Below are 25,698 nucleotides of genomic sequence, written 5' to 3'. Positions count from 1 at the left end.
TTTCCCCTGTGCAAGTCCTAGAAGTTTGTAATGGGAATTTCCGAACATGCTACATATACAAAGGAACGTATATGCATTATATCTAGTATCTTCTTCGAGGTCTACGGCACTGATGAGTGTCACGCAGTGGTTGAAGTCTATTTGCAACAGAAATAAAGATTTCTACTCCAACAACCAATGGTGACCACCCGCCCCCTTTTTGTTGTTAATACTGGTGCGGAGGCCATGGTGCACGCTACTTTTGATGGAGTCCCCATTCAAAAGTTCGTTTACGTGCAATGTAATCAACACGTCCGGCAACGTTGAAGAACCATTGCCAGCAAGACAAGCTCCGGATCAACTCGTATGCTCTGGCCCATCCCCCCGTAGTTGCCTTGGAGAAAATTCCGAGAACATAGCTGCGGCTGTGAGCGCTTCAGCACAACGAGGTGAGCGCCTGACGCGTATGGTACAAAACCTGAATGCAAGCACAAAACAAATTTGGAGACTTCTTCATACTAACTTTTATCAATTTTCAAATGTGCAGCAGCGAGCCATTTGCACGGATATTTTTGACGGCGCCGGTGTGCCGATGTCAGGACTGCCATTTGCCACTAACGCGCAGACCCTGCTTGACGGATCCAGTCTCTTAGATCTTCCCGGAGCCTACGTCCTTTCGTCTTTGGGGTATCTCGGGGTATTTATCCGCGGGCGCAGGTCTACAGTGCATGCTGGTAGCCCAGAGGTCACACACGACAGATTTCAACAGTTGTGACTGTCTCACACTGTACAGCGCGGCGTCTTCATGCTAAATTTTATTGCAGTACATTTTCAGATGCTGAAAGTACTGTGTCGGCAAATTAGCCAACACAACGCACACTAATTGAGAGAGGAGGCCGAAATGCACGCGCTAACTCACGCAGGCTGGCGTTAGGTCTGAAACAGGATACGTAATGAATGCTATAAAGAAAAGTACGTAGCTGCTGGAATACTTAACTTTAATCCATCATTTGTATACAGCGTTCTTGATGATACAAGTGAGACTCTCTCTAGAAATGGTTAATGGCGCCTTGCTAGGTCGTAGCCATGGACTTAGCTGAAGGCTATTCTAACTATCTCTCGGCAAATGAGAGAAAGGCTTCGTCAGTGTAGTCGCTAGCGAAGTTGTCCGTACAACTGGGGCGAGTGCTAGTAAGTCTCTCCAGACCTGCCTTGTGGTGGCGCTCGGTCTGCGTTCACTGACAGTGGCGACACGCGGGTCCGACATGTACTAATGGACCGCGGCCGATTTAAAACTACCACCTAGCAAGTGTGGTGTCTGGCGGTGACACCACAGAAAGATATCATCGAGAGGAGGTTTGCGTGGGCTATAGCAGGTAGAAAATTGTGGCTGTCACTGCCAATTTCTGCGTTGTTTACTCCTATATTTCTCGGAATAAAAGAATTACTCGTGCCAGCTACTGACGTTCTTCGTTGTTTTGTTGCAGCGATGGTGTGGCGACTGGACGAGTCCGTGGGCCGCGTGGTGTTCGCCCTGGAGAGGCGCGGCCTGCTGGACAACTCTCTGCTGGTGTTCGCCTCGGACAACGGGGCGGCCACGAGCGGCGTGCACGCCAACCACGGCTCCAACTGGCCCCTCAGGGGGGTGAGTAGCCCTCCCTGTGGTGAACGGGCATTTGCCGCGATTTTACCTGCTCCTAAGGGCTGGGTCCCTTGTCTCCCCCTCCCCTCCTCTTCCTCCTCCTCCTCCTCCTCCTCCTCCTCCTCCTCCTCACCCATCGCCCGACCCGCAGTGAAGGTACTTACTGAGCCTTTCCGCTGGTTTTCTTAACACACGACCACAATCTCTATGGATTTTCCGCCACATTTCTAGAGAGTTTAGTTGTGGAAACTATTAAATGCATCTCACATTGAAATCCGCACCAAATTTCGAGCCACAGTAAAACTTCGCTATTCTTGGAGATTTTGCACTCGTCTAAATTATACTTGCCTTTTTCTGTGCACCTGCTGCAGCTTTCTGTCGTGTTTTGTGTACCGTGGGGGATCAGTTCCGTCTGATATTAATTTATTTGGTATGAATCTCTTGAGTTGTTGATACTATTCCTTTGAACTTAAGCCACATAGGTCTTCACTTACGTAGTTTGGAAGGATTGGAGACTGTCTCTTAGAAAGACGTCAACCGAATTTTTAGTCGCTTTTATAAATAAATAAATAAATAAATATATATATATATATATATATATACTAATAATTTGTAATAGCCATATATATATATATATATATATATATATATATATATATATATATATATATATATGGCTATTACAAATGATTGAAGCGATTTCATAAATTCACTGTAACTCCATTCATTGACATATGGTCACGACACACTACAGATACGTAGAAAAACTCATAAAGTTTTGTTCGGCTGAAGCCGCACTTCAGGTTTCTGCTGCCAGAGCGCTCGAGAGTGCAGTGAGATAAAATGGCGACAGGAGCCGAGAAAGCGTATGTCGTGCTTGAAATGCACTCACATCAGTCAGCCATAAAAGTGCAACGACACTTCAGGACGAAGTTCAACAAAGATCCACCAACTGCTAACTCCATTCGGCGATAGTATACGCAGTTTAAAGCTTCTGGATGCATCTGTAAGGGGAAATCAACGGGTCGGCCTGCAGTGGGCGAAGAAACGGTTGAACGCGTGCGGGCAAGTTTCACGCGTAGCCCGCGGAAGTCGACGAATAAAGCAAGCAGGGAGCTAAACGTACCACAGCCGACGGTTTGGAAAATCTTACGGAAAAGGCTAAAGCAGAAGCCTTACCGTTTACAATTGCTACAAGCCCTGACACCCGATGACAAAGTCAAACGCTTTGAATTTTCGGCGCGGTTGCAACAGCTCATGGAAGAGGATGCGTTCAGTGCGAAACTTGTTTTCAGTGATGAAGCAACATTTTTTCTTAATGGTGAAGTGTTTAAACCTCCTCTACCAAGAATCATGCCAGAACTGCGAGCTCGCATCAACAATGCTTTCGAAATCATTGATGGGGACATGCTGCACCGAGTGTGGGAGGAACTTGATTATCGGCTTGATGTCTGCCGAATCACTAAAGGGGCACATATCGAACATTTGTGGATGCCTAAAAAAACTTTTTGAGTTTTTGCATGTGTGTGCAAAGCATTGTGAAAATATCTCAAATAATAAAGTTATTGTAGAGCTGTGAAATCGCTTCAATCATTTGTAATAACCCTATATATATATATATATATATATATATATATATATATATATGTATATATATATTCCGCGTTTAGTTTTGGTGAATTTTTTTGTCACGGAATTGAGCTTCGCTACGACTGTGTGTTCACTAATTCCTGCACCCGTCGTGATGCTAGGGATTATTTGTGGCTAAGAGGTCAAGTGTGTTTTCGTAACCATTTACAGTTTGAATGGCCTAGTGAACTAATTGTTCAAAATCATTTTATAAATAGCATTCAGAACAATTATGGAAGTTTTTTCTGTCTACAGTATGGTCTGAAAATGTACTTTTGTCAACATACGGAAGGTAGATTGAAGTCACTGCCAACTATAATTGTATGAGTAGCGTTCCTATATGTGATGTGACTCGAGTTTTCTTTGAAATGTTCCCCAGCTGTTTCATCTGAGACCGGGGGTCGGTAAAAAGTGCCAGTTATTAATTTATTCCGGTTGTCGGATATAACCTCTGTCCATACTAAGTCACAGGAACCATCTGCTTCAATGTCGCTTGCGATCTGGAACACACATTACATTATTTTTCCTTAAGTTGTGCTTTTTGTTTCTGTTGTAGTGGACATCATTACAATTACGGTTTTTCCCTCCAAAACCTAGGGTGCTTTCTCTGTGACCCTGTAAATACCAGAGCTAAACAATGTAGAACAACAACGTACGTTACAAGCATAGCATTCTGTATTACTTCATTTCATTATTTCTAACATTTTAAAATTGTACGTCGACTTTAGATGACATGTCAGTCATAAATGCTCTTATTTCTGTTTATGAACGTACTTTCAGTCATGTTTTGAACATTGTCCCGCTACACTTTATTAACCAATGTTTCGCCGCAAGAGATATCGGATTTTAGAGAGTAAATTAATATGGAGTATCTCGTTCTTCTTTTCAAACATTCACATACCCATTTCTTCTTTCCTTATTGTCTTTTGGGCATGAAATTGTAGTAATTAAAGTACGCACAAATGCAGCGATCAAAAAGAAATGATTAGCGTACATTCGCGTTCTCTTTATAGCGTTACTTTCTTGTTGCTCCCATGGCGATGGACTGTTTCTACCGCAATCAGTAAGCGTGAAAGGAAGCTACCGTACAGACTGAGGGATCTATATTTATACTTGTCAAAACTAATTACATACTGACATAATCGTCGGAATTGCTTTCGTTCCCCAAAAGATATAAATATCTCGATTTCGGAAAAGAAGCTCTGTATTTCGCTAAGATGTCGAAGAAGAACGTCCCTTACGTACTGGTTGTATCGAGTAAGATGTGGAGACGGCGGTTTGAAAGCGGACAGAAGCACGAGGAAGGGCGTCTCTTAGCTGAGGGATCGCTACCTGGCGAAGGGGCAAGTGTGGCTAATGCCCGTCGTGGCAAATGTCCGGCATTCCTCCCTGCGACAGGCGCCGCAAGGGAAAGTAGCGATATAGTGCGCGCAAAATGCAGTGACCGCTAGATGTGCAGTAGGCTAGGGAAGAGTGGGGCGAACGGCTGTGGTGGGGGGCCGCTCAGAGAAGAATCGTTAGCGCTAGGATTTCACCCGGAAAAATTCCCGCCCTCTCGCCCCCGGTTTTACCGATCTTCTTGTTCGGCGCCTGGGCATCGTTTCAGTTGACCCACGTGGTTTACGGCGTTCAGCTGCACTTGGAGTGAATTTTAAATTAATATCTTGCTAGGTCTTAAATTTTGCCAGATAGTTGAAAGACACGTTACAAAAAACGTGCACAATTGGCCTCAGCTGTGCCAGGTACTTCCACAGCAAACATAAGAGAAAACGATTTAGCACTGAATTGTTTAAATACGTGAACTCAGTATTCAGATGAATAGCCTATGAAGAAACATACTTCTATGTGAGAAAAAGCACCCAAAGCCACAACAGAAAAAACCTACCCTCAAAGAATAATTTGCTTGGAGAAAGAGCAACCACAGTATACTTGACACTTAAGTTTCAGAACTCAGACAGTATATGTGAAACAAGCACCTATGTTCACTATACTTCCAGATGGCGTCAAAAGGACTTTGTTCTTGCTAGATCGATCCAAGCTGTTTTTGCGTGTTATTCACTGAATAGTTTTGCTGGAAAGTTTTAGGGCTGGAAGAAGTAGCACAGCAAGAAGGATTGTTTTACAGCCGTGAAACACTGCAGCATTTATTTCCTCCACAACTGCTCTGTGACAAACATACACATCATCACTATTATTTTTGAAAAATGGTCTGAATGACATTTACGAAATTAATAAATCTTTTGGTTAAAAACAGACAGGACAAAGAGTAACGACAGATTATTTTCCTGAGACGTTTGCAACAGCATATAGGACACTAATCACACAGAAACAGCCACAGTTCTTCATAGCCTCGTTTATAATGCACAGGTATGGCATTGGAAGAATTTACAAGTTAAAATTCACCCATTATCCATGCAAATACTAACGAAATATGGCATATAAGCAAATATCTTACTGCTTTCATTAGGCATTTCTACTTTACGGCATTCTTATTATTTTAATTTTCGTGAGCTACTATGAGGCCCTACACAATCAAAACGACTTTCACTTATTTCTATAACACGTTATTTTAGACAACAGAGTTAGTCGACTGCATCCGTGGCTTTACTACCGACATAACAGATTCAAGACCATTGTTTTTGCACTGTATGTTTGCTCTGCTGTTTCCCTCAAATAAACGTATTATAATAAGTGAATTAGTTAATGAAAATTTGTTCTTATTGCCCTTAAATAACGTCATGTTATTTTTTGCTTTCTATTGCTGGCGATGCTTTCAATTCTCTATAAATACTTTTATTTCGTTAATAATGCACATTCATATTATATTACTATCGAGAAAAAACTTAAATTTCTAATCATAACTGAATCTCATCACAGTGTAACGATAACAACATTGATTTAGCTTCCAGTTTGTGGAACTGGCAGCTGTTTTGGAAGGGCCTTACACTATGGATAGTCGTGGAAGGGGGTGAATGGGCGGGACTTGTTCCGGGTGAAACCCTAGCGCTAATGACACGTGCTCAGAGCGCTGTAGGGCAAAGTGCCGTTCCAAACTGAAGCCTACACTCACAATTTTTTGTAAATACTAAGTGGAGCTCTCGAAGCCCACACTTGCATGACGACCATTCAAAGAGATCTAAAATGAATTCCACCAAAAGTAAGCGATTTATTTTAGACTGGTTTGTTAACGATTTGTAACTTTCAGGGAAGCGTCATGAGTGTCGAATTTTAAGTAAAACCTACACATTTCTCTGGTTTTCATATCAAGATTCGCTTCTTTCGACAAAACACAGCGGAGTTTACACTGTCTCAGTTCACTAACATCTTGTGCAGACACAATTGGGAAATAATTCTGAAACAGTGGTTTATTAAGTTTATTAAGTGAGGAACTGAGGAAACGCGTCAGTAGCTTATGAAAAATCACATCCTCAGAATAAAAAAACTTGTAATGTCTTTATATATGTTATCCCAAAACCCACAGTATTTTCCGTTTCATTGGCTATCGATGGCCCTAAAAAATTACATTCTTTCTCCGAAAAGGTCTGTAATTGTTGGAATAATACGGTAGATAAAGAAGTTTTAGATAACAATCATATGGTAAAATATCTCAGTCGCGCCGCGATCGTAAATGAGTGTGCTATATCAGATCAGTTTTCTCGGATTACGTTAGCTAAATTTCATACACAACAACATATTCTCTGATGTGCACCAGACGCAAAGTCATAGCGATCTCTGTTTTTAATTGCACACTTTTTCCAAATTTCAGGAAATGTCTTACTTTCACGTAAATATCACAATAACTACGACCAATAACTAAATGAACCCGGCATATAAAGCCATAAGTAAACCAAAACTGAAATGTTTTTACCAAATAGTTTCTGTAAAATCGTTTGAGAAAGACTGCAGGATGTGCGCCTCGATTCTGTCATCGCTGTCCGGTGGAAAGGTGGGGAGCACTTATCGGCCTCCGCTTCCGAACAAACTAATGATCTCGCCCAGCGCTTTCGTCGGAAACTGGTCACTGTGCATCGGCCACAGTATCCTGCGCGATCTATACAGTCCGCATCTACATCTACATCACCACTCTGCAATTCATGCCTAAGTGTTTGACGGAGCGATCATAGAAACTCTTGCAGGTTATTTTCCGAGCGCTCCACTCTCGAACAGGACATGGAAAAAAATCAACTGCGAAATCTTTCCATACGATCTTTGATCCCTTTTATTCTATTAAGATCGTGATACCTCCCTATCTTTGTGAGGGTCAAACAAATATTTTCTCATTTGGAGGAGAAAGTTAGAGATCGCAATTAAGTGAAACGATACCGCCGCATGGCAAAACGCCTTCGTTTTGATGACTGCCGCCCCGAATCATCTCTCTCACCTACTTCGCCTACCGTATTTCTAACGTCTTTGCTGTTCGTCAGCCCTACTGGGCAAGAATCTTCTCATAGTGCTCGTAAATACTCCCGATGTGGACGGACAAGCATATCCTGTACATATACAAGCATATCTCTTCAGTACGTTTGTTGCTTATTCTAAGTGACAAAATAATGTAGTCTTTGGTTCGGCTTTACTACAACGTTTTCTATGTGATGTTAGGAATGCAAGTCATTTGTAATGGTAGTCTCTAGGTATTTAGCTGAATAAACAGCTTTTATATATACAATGACTGGGGACAGTAAACTTGTTGTTTCATATAATATCAATAACAGTCACGGTAAAGCCTAACCTAAAATGTTCGCATTTAAAAAATAATTATGTGGATGAGAACTAACTTTTATTGTTTAGGTCTAATAGACACTTTTCACATCATACAGGTATCTTGTCTAAATCAGTTTGTAATTAGTTTTGATCTTATGATAACTTTACTAAACGACTGACAACGGAATCATCATCAATGAAGGCGACTGCTCAAACAGTCTCCTTAATTGTGTGTATAGATTAAAATCATAACAGAGTGTATAAGACTTCCTTCGGGAAGACCAGATATCGCTTCTGTTCCAACCGAAAAATTCCTGTTAGTTACTATGAACTGTGACCTATCTAAAGTGCGAATCTAGTCGCACAGTTGACTCCATGGGCACGAAATCTGACTAGAAACCATTTACGATGAACGGCGTCTAAAGCCTTTTGGAGGTCTAGAAATACGGAATCTAACTGAGATGTCTTGTCGATAGCACGCATTACTTACTGTAGATAAAGAACCAATTGAGCTTCACAAGAGCGATATTTTTATGGAGGAGTGCAGATTGTGTGCCAATAGATCGTTTTCTACGAGGTTTTTCATCAGGCAGCAACACAGTAAACGCTCCAAAACCCTGCTGAATGATTCCACTGGAATTTTCGGAACGACGCAACCTCTAGAGGTAGTCGAAGAATATAAACATTGTTCTTCTGTCACAAAGTTGTGAAAAAGGTTCTGCCGTCGGCAACCACAATTTTCTACTTCTTCACCCACTCATGTTCCTGTGAAGTTTCGCCATCTTGTGTGGTCTTATTTTGAGTTACTCATAGTTCACATGGTTCAAATGGCTCTGAGCACGATGGGACTTAACATCTGAGGTCATCAGTCCCCTAGAACTTAGAACTACTTAAACCTAACTAACCTAAGGACATCACACACATCCATGCCCGAGGCATGATTAGAACCTGCGACCGTAGCGGTCGCGCAACTCCGGACTGTAGCGCGTACTACCGCTCGGCCACTCAGGCCGGCACTCATAGCACATACTGTTCATGTAGCTGCGCTATTAGTGAACTAAAATGAAGCAGCTGACGATGGTGATGCTTCATAAAATCATTTCATTTATGCGTGAAAAACAAGGAAATTGGGATTATTCATGATACAACCCTTTTGGAAAGCTATTTATTAGAAAAACAATACGACCGACATATAGGTAGCTTCAGCATCAAGGTATTTTACTAATGGTTTCGTTTCATTCATTTATTCATTTTACCTGAGAACGTATCACAACCGAACTTCCCCAGTGTGCAATAAATGTCCATTTTCATGAATTAAAAAGTTGTGTAATTGTATGCCTACAGAACCGACTGCACCGTAAAACAATGATCTGACACTGTATTGTGTGAATCAGAGCGAATTAAATGCTTTATTCGCGCACTGTATCTGGTCCAACTTTCGGTCGTGCCCATCGATGGAATGTCATTTTAAAACGATTAAACAGAGATGAAACTGTTTCGTTTATTGTTATCACTAATGACTTTAAACACTACACTTCCCAAAATTCTCGAAATGCTGCCTGTCGATATTTTCACTTTGTATATAATTCATAGTGTGAAACGCCGCATCTCAAAATTTACTCAGCTGTATGAATAACGCGTGGTGTTTGTAATTACGCGAAACTGTGTAAGTCTTGAAATTACTGAAAAAATTATACTACAGTACGCTTAACGAGTCACGCAACTTCAATGTGGCTAAAGCGCCTCCCAAAAAGCAGGTAATTGAATTATGTGATCATAATCCACTTGTGACCAGACCAGAGACACAAAAAAGTGCTCTAAACTAACAATGTTGATTTGTGGGAGAACATATTAAGGTGTTTGTTAATCTTCGACGTGGAGTTGCAGAAGAGTTTTTTTTTTTTTCTATGTAGTCATGAGATGCTGTAGGGAAAAATACGGCTACTAGAAATTAATGGACAGAAGAGAGACCAGCTACGATATGCTCACGATATTCCTGTGGTCACGGGGACTGCTGCGCAATGTCTCTAGCATAATGAAATTATTTTTCATAACCAGTATGATATGAAAACAAACAAAAGGAGACTAAAGTGATGGTATGCAGTTGTGAAAAAGGACATGAACTTCAAAGACGGAGAACTGGAAGAGAGAATGTAGAAGTGATAAAGGAATTGGAAAGCATGATTGCAAGGGATAGTTGAAGACTAAATGAAATTTAGAACGGAATAAGGCAGACCAAACTTGCATTTTATTTGAGAAAGAACGTACTCACCAGTAAGAACAACAATCTGACAACAAGGAAGCGGATCATGAAAGCATTTTCTTGGAGTGTGGCCCTATAAGGGTGTGTAATGTGGACGGTAATAAAACAAGAAGGAAGACGGCTAGAAGCCCTGGAATGTTGATGCTAACTACAGAAGGCTATTGAAGATCACCAATGAAGAGGTTTTGAGGAGAATATAGGAAACTAGGACGCTCAGGATGAACATCCTGGACACATTTTAAGATGCAATAACACTGGAATCACTGGACGACCGAGGATGGCACACCTGGAGAAGATTGCGAGTAATGTAGGGTGTGCACCTGTGCTACGCCCTGCTCCTTGCCATCCCCGTTTCCTCTTGTTATTTTGAAATGAAATTTAGAGGAGAAAGTGAGGCTGTGTTGTCAATAAAATTCTTCTGGGCCGCTGACCACATTTTCAATGTATAAAATTGTCCCATGTTTCGGCCACCGTTGCAAACAACCTTCCACAGGGCTTTATGCTGAGATAAAAAAAAATGGTTCAAATGGCTCTGAGCGCTACGGGACTTAACATCTCTGCTCATCAGTCCCCTAGAACTTTGAACTACTTAAACATAACTAACCTAAGGACATCACACACATCCATGTCCGAGGCTGGATTCGAACCTGCGACCGTAGCAGTCGCGCGGTTCCGGACTGAGCGCCTAGAACCGCGAGACCACCGCGGCCGGCTACTGAGATCAGAGAATGATGAGTAGCAGCATTATGCGTTCTGTGAGAACGGGATAGATTATGCTTTATATTAATTTTGTGGAAGATGGAGGATGATACGGACCACCTTTTGTGAAAGCAACAAATGAGATTGGAGCAGAAATTATTTGATCCGTCATAATCGTTGACTATTGAGGCGGCGATTGCGAATACAGACGCTCTCCTGTAGATGAATCTAATATTCATGTTCCAGTTATAAGGGAGCATTTACATCACTGTAAATAGAATATATCTGTTGTGACTTGGCAAGACAGTCAAGCCACTATGAGACAGCCGAAAGCACGCGTTTAAGCTCACGCAGGCTGGCGTGAGGTCTGAAACAGTTAAAGGAGTTGAGTCTAGTAAAAAAAAGTACGTAGCCTCTAGAATACTTAACTTTAATCCATAATTGGTGAACATCGGTCTGGCGGTACATGCATCACAAGATAAATAGCAAATGATAATGGCGCCCTGCTAGGTCGTAGCAAATGACGTAGCTGAAGGCTATGCTAACTATCGTCTCGGCAAATGAGAGCGCAATTTGTCAGAGTAGCAACGCTAGCAAAGTCGGCTGTACAACTGGGGCGAATGCTAGGAAGTCTCTCTAGACCTGCCGTGTGGCGGCGCTCGGTATGCAGTCACTGATAGTGGCGACACACGGGTCCGACGTATACTAACGGACCGCGGCCGATTTAAAGGCTACCACCTAGCAAGTGTGGTGTCTGGCGGTGACACCACAATATCTCCATATTATATAAGGCTCGTTTCACACATTTTCATCAATTTACTCGATCCCTTATGTTTCATGTCTGTATTCGACGTTTCATAAGCCATGGGATGTGTGCAGGATGACTGGGCGGTACGATTCTGCACTACGGTCAACGCTCACTTGCGTAAGGATTTCCTTAACATGAACTCCCATATTAAGTACTACACTATGAAAGCTACCATTTCAACCTCCATGAAATGAGCCGACCTAGCACGTAGGTGGGCTCCCCTCCACTTATAATTCTAAAGAATAAGTTCCTCGCAATTGCTCAGAATAACGAAGTATTCGCAGTGTATATCAGATTCAACGCAGAACAACTATTCTAAAGCGACTGTTGCTAACTTCGCAGAATCAGTGCCAACGTAATAAAGTATTTCATTGCCAAGTTAAAGGCTTAGGTTATCAAACCTCACTACCTTATGTGTGCAAGACTGATAGTAATTGCGAGTACAATTTTGCTACGTAGGTGGGAGGGAAGAGAAAGGCAACCGTATACTGCGGCAAACCAATCTCAAAGATGAGCACTAAAGAAGAAGAAGAGTATAAATGCCGTTCATCATGCAGCTTACATTAAGAGAGTTGAATTACACAGTGAAATCCCTATCAGATTCTATCAGCTGCGTGTGATTAGAGGTCATCTTCACATAGGTTGGCGTCTCGACATCCACAGCGTTTGTCAACTGAAGAATGGGATACAACTCGTCGGCTTTGACCAATGACGTCATACTTTAGTCATAGGTATTAGTTTGTTTATTTTCGAGCCGTAAATAACAAATCGGTCATCTTCTCTGGCAAAGCGTCACAATCGTAAACAAAAGTAAATGAATGTGTTGTAAAGGGTTATATATTCCGTATGCTTTTTGTCGCTTGTCGTAATTTTAAATTATTGGTGTGCACATTTTGAATTACAGCTTTGTCTGGTAGTGGGTCAGTCCAATTTCTGTTTCCTGTACAATTGATTCGTACCGTATAGTATGCGGGTCAACTAAGAATAGGATACTAGTGCTAGCGAAAGCAAAAGAAGCGACGTACGAGTACATAGTACAGACCTCTTGCACTAAAGTTAAGTGACGAAGATTTCAACATCCAGTTGGCCTATATAGGTCAAGCGAAGTACAGGATACAAATTTTACTTTTGACCCTTTTTTCGACTTCTCTAGTACTGTATCCTATTCTTCAGTTGACCTATGCTGGTCAGCTGAAGTACAGGACACAAATTGTACGTTTGTCGCATTTTTTGCCTTAGGTCCTGCTAGTATCATATTCGTTAGTTGACCTACGAGATATAGGTCAACTGAAGTACGGGACACAAATGTTACTTTTGTCGCTATCTTCGCTTTCGGTAGTGCTAGAATCCCATTCTTCAGGTGACCTACATAGATCAGTTGAAGTACGGGATATAAATTTGACTTTTGACGCTTTTTTCGTCTGCACTAGTACTAGTAACCTATCATTCAGTTTACCTGCATAGGTCAACAGACGAACAGGTTACTAGGACTTTCTGCTGCGAAAAAAGCGATATACCGGGTGATCAAAAAGTCAGTATAAATTTGAAAACTGAATAAATAACGGAATAATGTAGATAGAGAAGTACAAATTGACACACATGCTTGGAATGACATGGGTTTTCATTAGAACCGAAAAAATACAAAAGTTCAAAAAATGTCCGACAGATGGTGCTTCATCTGGTCAGAATAGCAATAATTAGCATAACAAAGTAAGACAAAGCAAAGATGATGTTCTTTACGGGAAATGCTCAATATGTCCACCATCATTCCTCAACAATAGCTGTAGTCGAGGAATAATGTGAACAGCACCGTAAAGCATGCCCGGAGTTATGGTGAGGCATTGGCGTCGGATATTGACTTTCAGCGTCCCTAGAGATGTCGGTGGATCACGATGCACTTGCGACTTGAGGTAACCCCAAAGCCAATAATCGCACGGACTGAGGTGTGGGGACCTGGGAGGCCAAGCATGAAAGTGGCGGCTGAGCACACGATCATTACCAAACGACGCGCGCCAGAGATCTTTCACGCGTCTAGCAATATGGGGTGGAGCGCCATCCTACATAAACGTTGTACGTTCCAGCATGTGTTTATCAGCCAGGCTGGGGATGATTCGATTCTGTAACGTATCGCCGGCCGAAGTGGCCGTGCGGTTCTAGGCGCTGCAGTCTGGAACCGCGAGACCGCTACGGTCGCAGGTTCGAATCCTGCCTCGGACATGGATGTGTGTGATGTCCTTAGGTTAGTTAGGTTTAACTAGTTCCAAGTTCTAGGGGACTAATGACCTCAGCAGTTGAGTCCCATAGTGCTCAGAGCCATTTGACCCATTTTTTTGTAACGTATCGGCGTACCTCTCACCCGTCACGGTAGCAGTTACAAATCCAGAATCACGCATTTCCTCGAAGAAAAAAGGCCTGATAACGGTAGATGTGGTAAATATAACCCATACCGTGACTTTCTCGTCGTGCAATGGCGTTGACAGACCCTCGGAGCGTGAAATTAGCTTCGTCGGTCCACAACACGTTACTCAACCAGTCGTCATCTTCCGCCATCTTTTGGAACGCCCACACCGCAAATGCCCTCCGCTTCACTAAATAGCCAGGTAACAGTTCATGATGCCGATGGATTTTGTACGGATAGCATCGGAGGTTACGCCTAAGTGCCAACCAACCAGTAGTGTATGAAATGCCGGTGCGACGTGCGACTGCACGAGCGCTGAATTCCCCGTGCATAGACGAAGCCACTACAGTCTCCATTTCAACGTGAACTGTCTCAGCAGCATTACGCCTTCTGCTCGGTCGGCCATTACGGGGTCTATCGTCTAAACAACCCGTGGCTTCAAACTTCGAAATCATTCTCGCCACAGCTGCATTTGTCAACGGACCTTTACCCGTTCAAATCCCCTTCCTGTGGCGATAGGATCGTAACGCTGAACTAGCACATTCCACATTCTGATAATACAGTTTCACTAAAAGCGCCTTTTTAGGTAACAACATGCTGCGACTGCAGGCGCATCTGATTCTCTCTCTCATTACAGCTCCCTTTATACACGATTGTCATGCGCACTCACTGACGTTTTGCTGTCCTGCGCCATCTGTCGAACATTTTGTGAACTTTGTTTTTTTTTTTGTTTTAATAAAACCGCATGTCATTCCAAGCATGTGTGTCAATTTTGACCTCTCTATCTACATTATTATGTGGTTTATTAAGTTTTCAAATTTATACTGACTTTTTGATCACCCGGTATGTAACATTATGTTCGAAATATGGATATACGTGGTCTGCATCCACGATCTGTTTGCTCCGTACTACATTTCTCTGTTAGTCAACATTCATCTTTGTCTTTGCAATGCATCAATCTGTGGAAACCTGTCATTTTTCAGAGGCGACGGGTTGTATCCCATTCTTCAGTATTCCCCATTGCGTTACTCGCCATGTGCCGAGATGGTGCTCCCGGAGTTCTCAGTTGAGTAAGCTGCTCCCGGCACGCGCCTTGAGTTGTGAAACACTCAGAATTAATTTGACGCAGGCACAGTGGTAGGATAGGGCCACAGGAAGCCCTACTCTTCCGAGCAACAGGAGGCCCCGTTGTGAAGGCCCACGGCCTTCACGCCTCCGTTGCCCGGGAAACGAGTGTCAGACCCGTTTGTAGAAGCAACCGCGCTACGCGCCGCCTCGCTCGATGCTTTGTGGCGATAAAGAGCACCCGACCCGTCACACTGGCAGAATACCTGCTGTGAGCCGCAGTACTTGGGACAGGCTGCATTTGTCTGCTCACTCGCTGGAACTTACGGCTGTGAACCCAGGAACTTATCTCTCTGTAGCTGTATCTACGAAACTTAATTGACTGATTAAAAACGTGTGTCGGGTTATGTTTTGGACATATTCATTAGGCCGTCGAGAGTGATGTCCATCTCCACTGTGGAGATGGCACCAGTTAGGAAGTGCTCATTTAGTTAGCCCCATAGTGGGAAGCTGACTGGTGTGTTGATAGACTTAAATACTATACAACTTGAGATCCTATCTTACGTTGATTGTAGATATTAGGTACAGTTAATGCACATAAGCGCAGCATTTGCAGTCACTGAAACGGTTTAGATACACCAGCTCCAAGAATCATCATTAGATTTCATTATGTTGTTGTTGTTGTTGTGGTCTTCAGTCCTGAGACTGGTTTGATGCAGCTCTCCATGCTACTCTACCCTGTGCAAACTTCTTCATCTCCCAGTACTTACTGCAGCCTACATCCTTCTGAATCTGCTTAGTGTATTCAGCTCTTGGTCTCCCTCTACGGTTTTTACCCTCCACGTTGCCCTCCAATGCTAAATTTGTGATCCCTTGATGCCTCAGAACATGCCCTACCAACCTGTCCCTTCTTCTTGTCAAGTTGTGCCACAAACTCCTCTTCTCCCCAATTCTATTCAATACCTCCTCATTAGTTACGTCATCTACCCATCTAATCTTCAGCATTCTTCTGTAGCACCACATTTCAATAGCTTCTATATTCTTCTTGTCCAATCTATTTATCATCCACGTTTCACTTCCATACATGACTACACTCCATACAAATACTTTCAGAAACGACTTCCTGACACTTAAATCTATACTCGATGTTAACAAATTCCTCTTCTTCAGAAACGCTTTCCTTGCCATTACCAGTCTACATTTTATATCCTCTCTACTTCGACCATCATCAGTTATTTTGCTCCCCAAATAGCAAAACTCTTTTACTACTTTAAGCGTCTGATTTCCTAATCTAATTCCCTCAGCATCACCCGACTTAATTCTACTACATTCCATTATTCTCGTTTTGCTTTTGTTGATGTTCATCTTATTATATTCATTATATTTTCATGAAATACGTATACTTTGTACCATAATACTGGAATATACTGCTGCTTATGAAACAAGCTACACAGATGATAAGGCATTTGATTACAATGAAATTTATTAGTCTGATTAGGGGCATGACGTTACACAAACAATTATAATTAGAGAATTCTGGATGAACTTTGACCATGAGAAGCAAGCATGGTGTGAAACCGCTACGTGCAGCAGTCAGAGTCTCCAGACGTCTTGGAACGGAATCAAACATGCCCTGGATATGCTGCTGGAGAACACACCTTCACACGGTTTGTAGGAGCGTCCGCAAAGCATCGACAGTGATTTCAGGAGAACCAGAACGAACAAGCTGCCGACAGACCAGATACCAGACTTGTTCAGTGGGTGACGTGTCAGGCGGACGTGCACACCAGAGAGGTACTGACACCCGCCTTTCTTCGAGCAAAGCTCGCACATTTGTCACCACGAGTGTCAAGTCGTTGTCCAGTCGAAACACGCCATATGGAGAGCTGCCTGCAGGGGCAGTGCCTCGGGCTCCAGAACCGGTTTGATATAGCGGTTGCTGTTCAGGTTACACTCAGTACATAGGAGCTGACATCGCATTCTATAGCCAGTGAATCCCCGAACCATCACACTTGAGGTTTTCCCACTGTGTTGCTCAACAACACAGCCCGTCCGACCTCAACACGGCAGCATTTGACACGTTCGCGCCAATTACTGTAGCAAATTATTACACGAGACCGACCCTACAACACTACAGTTTGTCACTCAGTACGCCAGTGACGGCGTTCACGTACCCACTGCAGTCTCAAGCGCTAGGGATTTCCGGTAAATGGAACCCTAAGCGTTGGCATTAGTGTCATTGTCCAGCCCTCAGCAGCCAACCGCTACAGATCTCCAACGTGAATACAACACTGTGCATGGCGGAGAGTACCTTGCAGTATTACTTATCATACAGCAAGGGGAAAACAATTGTCTAAAAGCGTACGTACGAGCCTTTCATGTTCCTTGCACAGAATTTACGATGGCAGCAGTAGAACTGTTCTGATGCCAGTTCTCTGAATTTCCGCAATAGTGCCTTGCAGAAAGGCCATCGAAGGATCTCATAACACTCACGAGCTGATCTAACCTTCTGGTAACAAAATGCAGAAACCCTCCTCTGAATCGCCTCAGTGTCTTCCTTTAATCCGGCCCAGTGGGGATCCTAAACAACCGAACAGTACTCAAGAATCAGTGGCACCACCATTCTAAACCTCGTCTTGTTTTTGGGTGAGTTACACTTTACCAAAATTCTCCCAATACAGCGAAGTCGAGTATTTTCCTTTCCTGCTACCAACATTGTATCCTCATTCCATTTCATATCGCTTACACCGTTATGCCCAGATATTTAATCCAAGTGACTATGTCAAGCTGCACCCTACTACTAGTGCTGTATTGGGACGTTACAGGACTGTTTTTCCCACCTATCCGCACTAACTAAATTTAGAGCAAGCTGCCATTCATCACACAGACTAGAAATTTTGTCTAATTCACTCTGCGTTTTTCTGCAGACACTCAACGACGTCACATTCACATAAACCATCGTGTCATCAGAAAATAGCCGTAAATTCCTACTCAATCTGTCTGTCAGGTCATTTAGGTATAGAGAGAATAAATACGATCCTACCGCTCTTCCCTTGGACGCTTTAGATGTTCACCGTCGTGGACCACGTACTTGGTTCTATTACTTCAAAATTCTTCGAGCCACTCAAATATCTGGGAACCTAAACCATATGCTCGGATCTTCGTCAACAGCCTGAAACAGGGTGCCGTGCAAAATTTTTCCCGGTAATCTAGGAAGTACAGAATCTATCTGTCATCCTCCTGCCGTGGTCTGTAGGTTACCATGTGAGAAAAGGGCAAGCTGAGTTTCGTACGTGCGATGATTTCTAATTTCGTGCTGATTCGTGGACAGAAGCTTTTTTGTCTCGATGAAATTTATCATATTCGAACTCCGAATGCGTTCAATAATACTGCAACAAACCGATGTTAAGGACATTGGTATGCAATTACGTGGGTCAGTTCCTTTGCCTTTCTTATGCAGGGTGAACATTTAAAAAACCGATAAACTGCAAGGACGGGTTCCTGAGTGGAAGTGGAGGAAAAAAGGTCCTACGAACGTGGGTCTGGAGGTGGATGGTGTGCGTGTAAGAACGAATCGTCATGGAACTCAGTGCAGAGCTACGTCGCACCCACGTCACAAACAGATGTTCAAAATGGCCTCCATGGAATACAATGCAAGCGTTCGCGCATCGAATCGTGGATTTACGCACTCTCGCACATTCCATCCTTTCTCCAAATACCGTCACAGGCGTCGTGGACACGCGGTTGAAGGGTCTGCATATCAGGAACTGGTTCAGATTACCCAACGCTTTTCAGGTGTCTCCTGAAGTAAAAATCCAAGGAGTTTAAGTCCACAGATCCACCAATCCATGCCAAAGCGCCTCTACGTTTTACCAAACATCTGGGAAAGATGTTATTGAACTGATGGCGAACTGTAACGTGGCAGTGGGGTGGTGGGCCACTACGCAGAAACCACATTACCTGTCACATTGCCAAAGGCAGTTCCTAAAGGAGTCCCAGCAGAGTATTCTGCAGGAAGTTCAGGTAGGTTCCTCCTTCGGGATGTTGTGGAATAATAACTGGACGAAGTATATGGTCGCCAACAATCCCTGATCACACATTGGTGCTGAACCGACTCTGGTGAGACGCCTCAACCTTTCCCCGAGGATAAACTCACAGACGACATTCATGCAGATTAATGACGCCAATTCTGGTAAAGGCTGCCTCGTCGGTAAAGAGGACTTACGACATCTGTCCCACAATTGTGATGGACTGGTGCAAAAACCGTCGACAAAATCCTTCCCGTAGATGGGAATCCGCTGCTGACAATCTTTGCACTCATTGCAGCTGACAGGGACGGCTGTGGTTGTCTGGCAGGATGCAGATAATCCCACAGTGGCTTACACAGTGTTGGTGGGCCACTTTACTGGAGCTTGTACTAGGCATCATCTCCACATCCTATAGAACCCGGCCCTCCAAATCTGTTATACATACACACAGTGCGTCACGTCCCTGCACGTTCGTATATCTGAAATGCCCCATGATGACCAAAAACGCCCCAAAAGGGCTTCAAATTTTGTCTGATAAAGTCGGTGTCTGTGACGGTATCCCTTTGCTGCCAGTCGACGGTTTCCATCTGCTTAGGGATACACAAACACCATCAAGTGGTCTAGTATCCTCTCGTCACGGTATACAACAATCTACTATCTAATGTTTTCTGCACATGGTTCAATTGGCTCTGAGACTATAGGACTTAACATCTGAGGTCATCAGTCCCGCAGAACTTACAAGCACTTAAACCTAAATGACCTAAGGACATCATCACAGACATCCATGCCCGAGGCAGGATTAGAACCTGCGACCGTAGCGGTCGCGTGGTTCCAGACTGAAGCTTCTAGAACCGTTCGGCCACAGCGGCCGGCCTTCTGCACATGCATCACTGTCGCAGCAACGTGTACTTCCTTTCCAACTCACTCTCTTATGGATTGTACGGCTTTGCCGTCGACGTGGCGTTGTGGCAGTTGCTTGTACGTTCCCACTTTGTCTACCTGCTCTGTACCTACTGAGTGTGGCCTATTACTGTCCTGTCCGGTCACACAAATGAGGGCCATGCCAGACCTACATGCATTCCATCTCTCCCCGATCTTATATGGTTATTGTGCTTCACCATTCAAAACATCATCCGTTTTTAGAATGATTATGATAATTTCTGGGTGTTGTAATGCTTGTAAACAGTAGTGAATGTAACGACAATTGGAAAAAAAGTGCCACACCGCGATGTGTTGCCCATTAGCCTGGTTTTCCGGAGCAGTAGTCTTAATTTCTACGCTACCGGAGCGCAACTGAAGGGCTGACAGGAACTTTCATTGTCAATATTGTTTCCATCTATCATTTCAGAATACCAGCACAAGAGGTTCAACCACAGGGTCCAGTGATACTGGAGAAACGAGGCGCTGAAGGGCAATGGCTTATCGTGCCACAATGGGTGTATATGGTGGTCAAATACAACCAGAAAACATTTCATGAACTTCACGTGTGCAACCCAACTTACGTCGCCCGCCTCGGGTGTGTATGATGAAGTTGTACCGCCTATCTCAGGCGCATGAATTATTTTCTGGTTTTATTTGCCCGTATAAGGCATCTACTTGATATATAAGATTCGGTATTAGGTCAGTGTTCACTTGGCTGCCGCCTCAAATTTGCCACATGACGATTTACTTATATAAAGAACTTACAAAAGTATTACGTATATAGTTTACGCTAATTTTCAGCATAAATATACTCTCTAAATACTTTAATGTGACAACCCGTCAGAAAGCTGAATAAACGGCCAGACCTCTGAAAATCATGCAGGAAGAAAGCCAGTGAGCTTCTAGTATGTACTGGTAGGGATGTGGAGCCATGCTGAATCTAGTGCTGTGGCCAGTTGCATTAGATTTCTCGGCTGAGGGTCCATGCCAATAGGCGTGGTCCCACAGATTCTCGATGGAGGTTAAATATGGGGCGTCTGGTGGCCGGGGGATTACCGTAAACCCATCCTAGTGCTCTTTCAATCATGCACGTACACTATAAGCTGTGTGACACGTTGTGTTGTCCAACTGGTAGATGCTGTCGAGGTAAAACAAACTGCTTGTGCGGCTGGACATGGAGACATCCGCACTTGCGTTAACCACTCGTGCCTTCCAGAATGACGAGAACACCCATGGAATGCCACCCCAGATCATAACGCTCCATCCTCCGGCCTGGACTCTTCTGACGATTATTTTAGTGTGTCTGCTTGTAGACGTTACACGGTGATAGAGCACTGAACGTGATTCATCTGAGAATGCCACCTGTCACCAATCAGTGGACATCCCGTTGAGGTATTAGCCTGCAAATTCCAGCCTTCGTCGCCAATGAACAGCAGTCGGCATTGGTATATCACCCAAGCACCTGCTGCGGAGGCCTGTAAGCACCAGAGTGAACGGTCGTTCCACTCACGTAGCCGGATATTTGAATCGTCAGTTTTACCAGAGTACCAGGAATTTAATGGACTGTATAATGGTTTGAATCCATTCAGATTCAAAAGAATGACCACATATGTAGAGAATCACTTATTATTGACGACTAACACACACAACAGAAAATATACATATTCGTCCTTTAGCATACGAGGCACATTGGCACAGACACACGACTTCCACCCAATCGAGTGCTCTTTCGCAACAGTTCTCACTCTTGCCGCGGCGAGTGTCCCGTTAGCCCCCTTGGACGCGTGGTTTCCTGACCGTTGTCCCTCAGGTACAAGTAACTCGAGAAATGGCAGTATTCTCCAGTGACTTGGTGGGGCGTAGTGACTGAACCTACCGACCGCCAAAGAAATATTAATAAAAAAAAATACAAGTCCTGCCATAGGGTAACGGTGAACATACGAAAATACATTTATCGTTGCGTCTTGCAACCTGTTTTTCTGTTACCATACTCTGTGACTGGAGCCTGAGAAACATTGAAACATAAATGAAATAATGAAATTTACTGAGGGCCCTGTAAAGTAATCACAGAACAACAGAAAGAAAGCGCGTAAGAAAAGAAAAAAAACACAAATACACTGTTCACTTCTGTATCATTTGACTCAGTAAAGGACATAGCTTGCAGACTGGTCTCTTCAAAACCCCTTTATGGTGTACGACTAGTGGCGAGCTTGCAGCTTAAGGGCAGCAGGTTGTCACCCCTTACCACGACTGATGCGCCAGGCTGCACATTCTGACAGAGGACGTCCACTTAGCCCGCTGCTGCCAATGATGTATACACTCAGATTACCAGTGCTGCCAAAAGATCTGGAACTCTCGCTGCAGTAGTATCCACCTTGTCAGCAAGCTCACTTTGGCTGTACGTTGGTCTGCCTGAGGGATACTTGTGATAGTGTTTACAACCAGGGACCTGGGGTCAGGACCCGGGGGTCCGAAGGATCGCAAGATAGTGACGTGAGAGAACGAGAGTTCAAGCAAGCCTCAATCTGACACGTCATAGTTATCAACTCTTCACATGTTGGGCATAAGGTTCCCATCTGAACCGTAAATTTACTTGCAAAACTTTTTCTTAAGAATTTACTTTATTTACAAGCGATTCACCAAGAACATTAACACGTTTAATCACACTATGTGAGCGTGGAAGTAGTTGACAGTGGGTAACTGATGAAAACAAATCAAATTTCAAACTTCCTGGCATATTAAAACTGTGTGTCGGACCGAGACTCGAACTCGGGACCTTTGCCTTTCGCGGGCAAGTGCTCCACCGACTGAGCTACCCAAGCACGACTCACGCCCCGTCCTCACAGCTTTAATTCCGCCAGTACCTCGTCTCCTACCTTCCAAACTGTGAGGACGGGGCGTAAGTCGTGCATGGGTAGCTCAGTCAGTAGAGCACTTGCCCGCGAAAGGCAAAGGTCCCGAGTTCGAGTCTCGGTCCGGCACACAGTTTTAATATGCCAGTAAGTTTCATATCAGCGCACACTCCGCTGTAGGGCGAATATTTCATTCCAAATCAAATTTCTTTCAAAAATGGAAATTTTATTCCTAAAAGCCCTCTTTTTTTTTTTTAAAAAAAAAAAAAGAAGCAGATATAAAATTATAGTCAGAAAGCACCCTCTAAATATCAAGTTACAATTTGTTCAGAGGCAGAAGGAACAAATTTTTTTGACAGTATGAGCTTTCGGGCTGATAACCTTCCCGCTCCCTTTTGACACGGCCGTAGTCACGACCGCTCACAACAACCTCTGAAAGACTACACTGGTGCAAATCTGCAACACACCAGATTACTTTACACTAAAAATTTTAACAACTCACACAAGCACATAAACTATGCACCCCGCAGGAGGGATGGAAATGGTACAAAACACTAACATTGAAAGCTTAACTTGCCACCGAAGCTGCAACTTGATTTTTAAAAAAAAGGTCTTACGGATGAAGGGTGCCTACTTTATATACTAAAATGACCATTTAAAGAAAAACCCATGAAATACAGTATTACATAAAATATCCAAAGTTGGCCAAACATGCCCTACATTACACATATACCGCATCTCAAGAAGATAGGCTAGATAAAAACATATTTCAGGAATTCGGCCGTTAGACTTCAAGCAATAAAACCGTTAACACTGAATCCGACAAATATGACAGAGGCAGCTATTAACGTACGGCAGACCGACAGACAGACAGACAGACAGACACTAACTGCCTAACAAATCCGGACGGGAGACAGACGAGCCAGCTGGGAACGAGAGACTGACCAAGAAAACAAGTAGAATTTAACAAGTAAATGAAACAACATATCACGAATCACTTAACTTCTAATAAACTGCGATGTCTGGCGAAGACCTGGCGCAGCACCCTCAAAACGCCATCCCGAACCGCCCGCTGCCAGCCGCTTCAATGGACGCAGGAAGGAGTGTCGACCACCCGTCTCACGGCGTCGCAGCTCGCACAGGCCAGACCGATGTCGTGGGTTGGCTCCTGTTGCTCTCGTGTCGGCCGCGAAGCCACTACCCCTCGCTATACGGCGCGGCCCACTGGACTGATGTGGTGATCTCACATGCGCCGACGCTCAAGACGGACAAGTCATCTTGGATCCCACTGCGCGACCGACCAACCGATCGATCCAACCGCCAATGTCTAATGCCCGAGCAACTCGAGCAGACTGGCGGCCTAACCACATAGTAGCACTCCGGACGACAGACAGACACTGACTGCCCCACACTGACCCGGCTGACTAACACACCCCATGGCGAGCTCATAGCGCCCCTTAAATGCACGTGAACAGGCAACCTTTCCCACCAGAGGGAGACACCAAAGATGTGATTGCCACTGCGGCGCCACCATCAGAAACGGAGGGCAACTGCTTCACACTACGCGCTGCGGCGCGCTCTTCAATACATCAATTTTTACCACCGCTCACCATCGTTCACCGCAAGTGGTACTTGAAGAACGTTACTCCTGCTTACCATATTGCGCCAAAGTGTTGTGACACTGGAGAAATGAAGTGTCAGTCGATGCTTTCTTCACGCATGAGTTTTTCACCTGTGTCTGCTGATAACGACTGCTTACAGCAGTTTGTAACTCACAGAGTTCCAGGATAATCCTAAGTTGCCCCGCTGTTGCTGTAAATGTTTTAGCACTTCTTGTGACATGACACAGGTCTTCTAAGGACTGACAGGAATCCTTTGGTGATCGTGTTACCAACTACCTCCAGATGCAGTGACAGTGCCAGCAGGCACACAAACATTACAACATTTCGGTCGTTGTAAGCCAGTTTTTACACAGAAGGTTCCTGTGTAATCAACCACACAGTTAAAGTAAAGTGTCACAGCTTCTGCACGTGGGCGAGGCAAGTCCCACATGAGCCGATGCTTAATCTTTGTCTATAATCGCTGACAACTCAAGCACTGACGCAGAACACGCGTGGTTGCGTTTCGTATGTAAGGTATCCAGTATTGCTTTCTGAGAGATGTAAACAACAATCTACTACACCCAGCGCAGGAAACATCACGATGTTCACTTTTCACTATTAGTCTTGTGACAGGATGATGAGGTGGCAATATGAGGTGATGGTCCTTCTCATACGACAAATTAGCATTTCATCGCCTGCCACCAACTCGGATCGTGTCATCGAGGACAGGATGCAACGATTTGAGCTTGCTATTCCTGTCTAGTAGCTTGTCAGTCTCTAACTGGTGTATTTCTGTCGCATATGCTGCTTCTTGTGCTATTCTGACGCACCGTGGCAAGCCATCCTGCAGTTTATTGAGAGACAAGTCAGCAATTACTCTATTTTCCCTTGCATTTTGCAATCATTACCAAATCTGATACACATTACACTCTCCGCTGCAATCATGACATCTTTGAAAATCGACAGATGAGATCATCTTGAATTACCCTGCTAATGTGATAGAGTAGACTTTAGCCCTTTCTTCTGGCAACTCCTGAGATGCATAGCTGCGAAACAACTAATACAGGCCGTGAAGTGACGTCTTCCTTAGGCCAGGCTGGTCCTCCCCCACC

The 25,698-nt window shown here is 43.9% G+C and overlaps 1 protein-coding gene across 1 annotated transcript in view; it reads left to right on the top strand.

The window, feature by feature from the left end:
* The window catches only part of LOC124605902 (arylsulfatase B-like), a 386,202-nt gene that overhangs the window by 174,946 nt on the left and 185,558 nt on the right, over nt 1-25,698 (top strand). The window contains exon 5 of the mRNA XM_047137849.1: nt 1,467-1,624. Coding sequence (XP_046993805.1) covers nt 1,467-1,624 — 158 coding nt within the window. The remainder of the gene's footprint in view (nt 1-1,466; nt 1,625-25,698) is intronic.

This window comes from Schistocerca americana, chromosome 3 (genome assembly GCF_021461395.2).
Source record: "Schistocerca americana isolate TAMUIC-IGC-003095 chromosome 3, iqSchAmer2.1, whole genome shotgun sequence".
Taxonomy (NCBI): Eukaryota; Metazoa; Arthropoda; class Insecta; order Orthoptera; family Acrididae; genus Schistocerca; species Schistocerca americana.
This window is presented reverse-complemented; position numbering and strand designations above follow the sequence as displayed.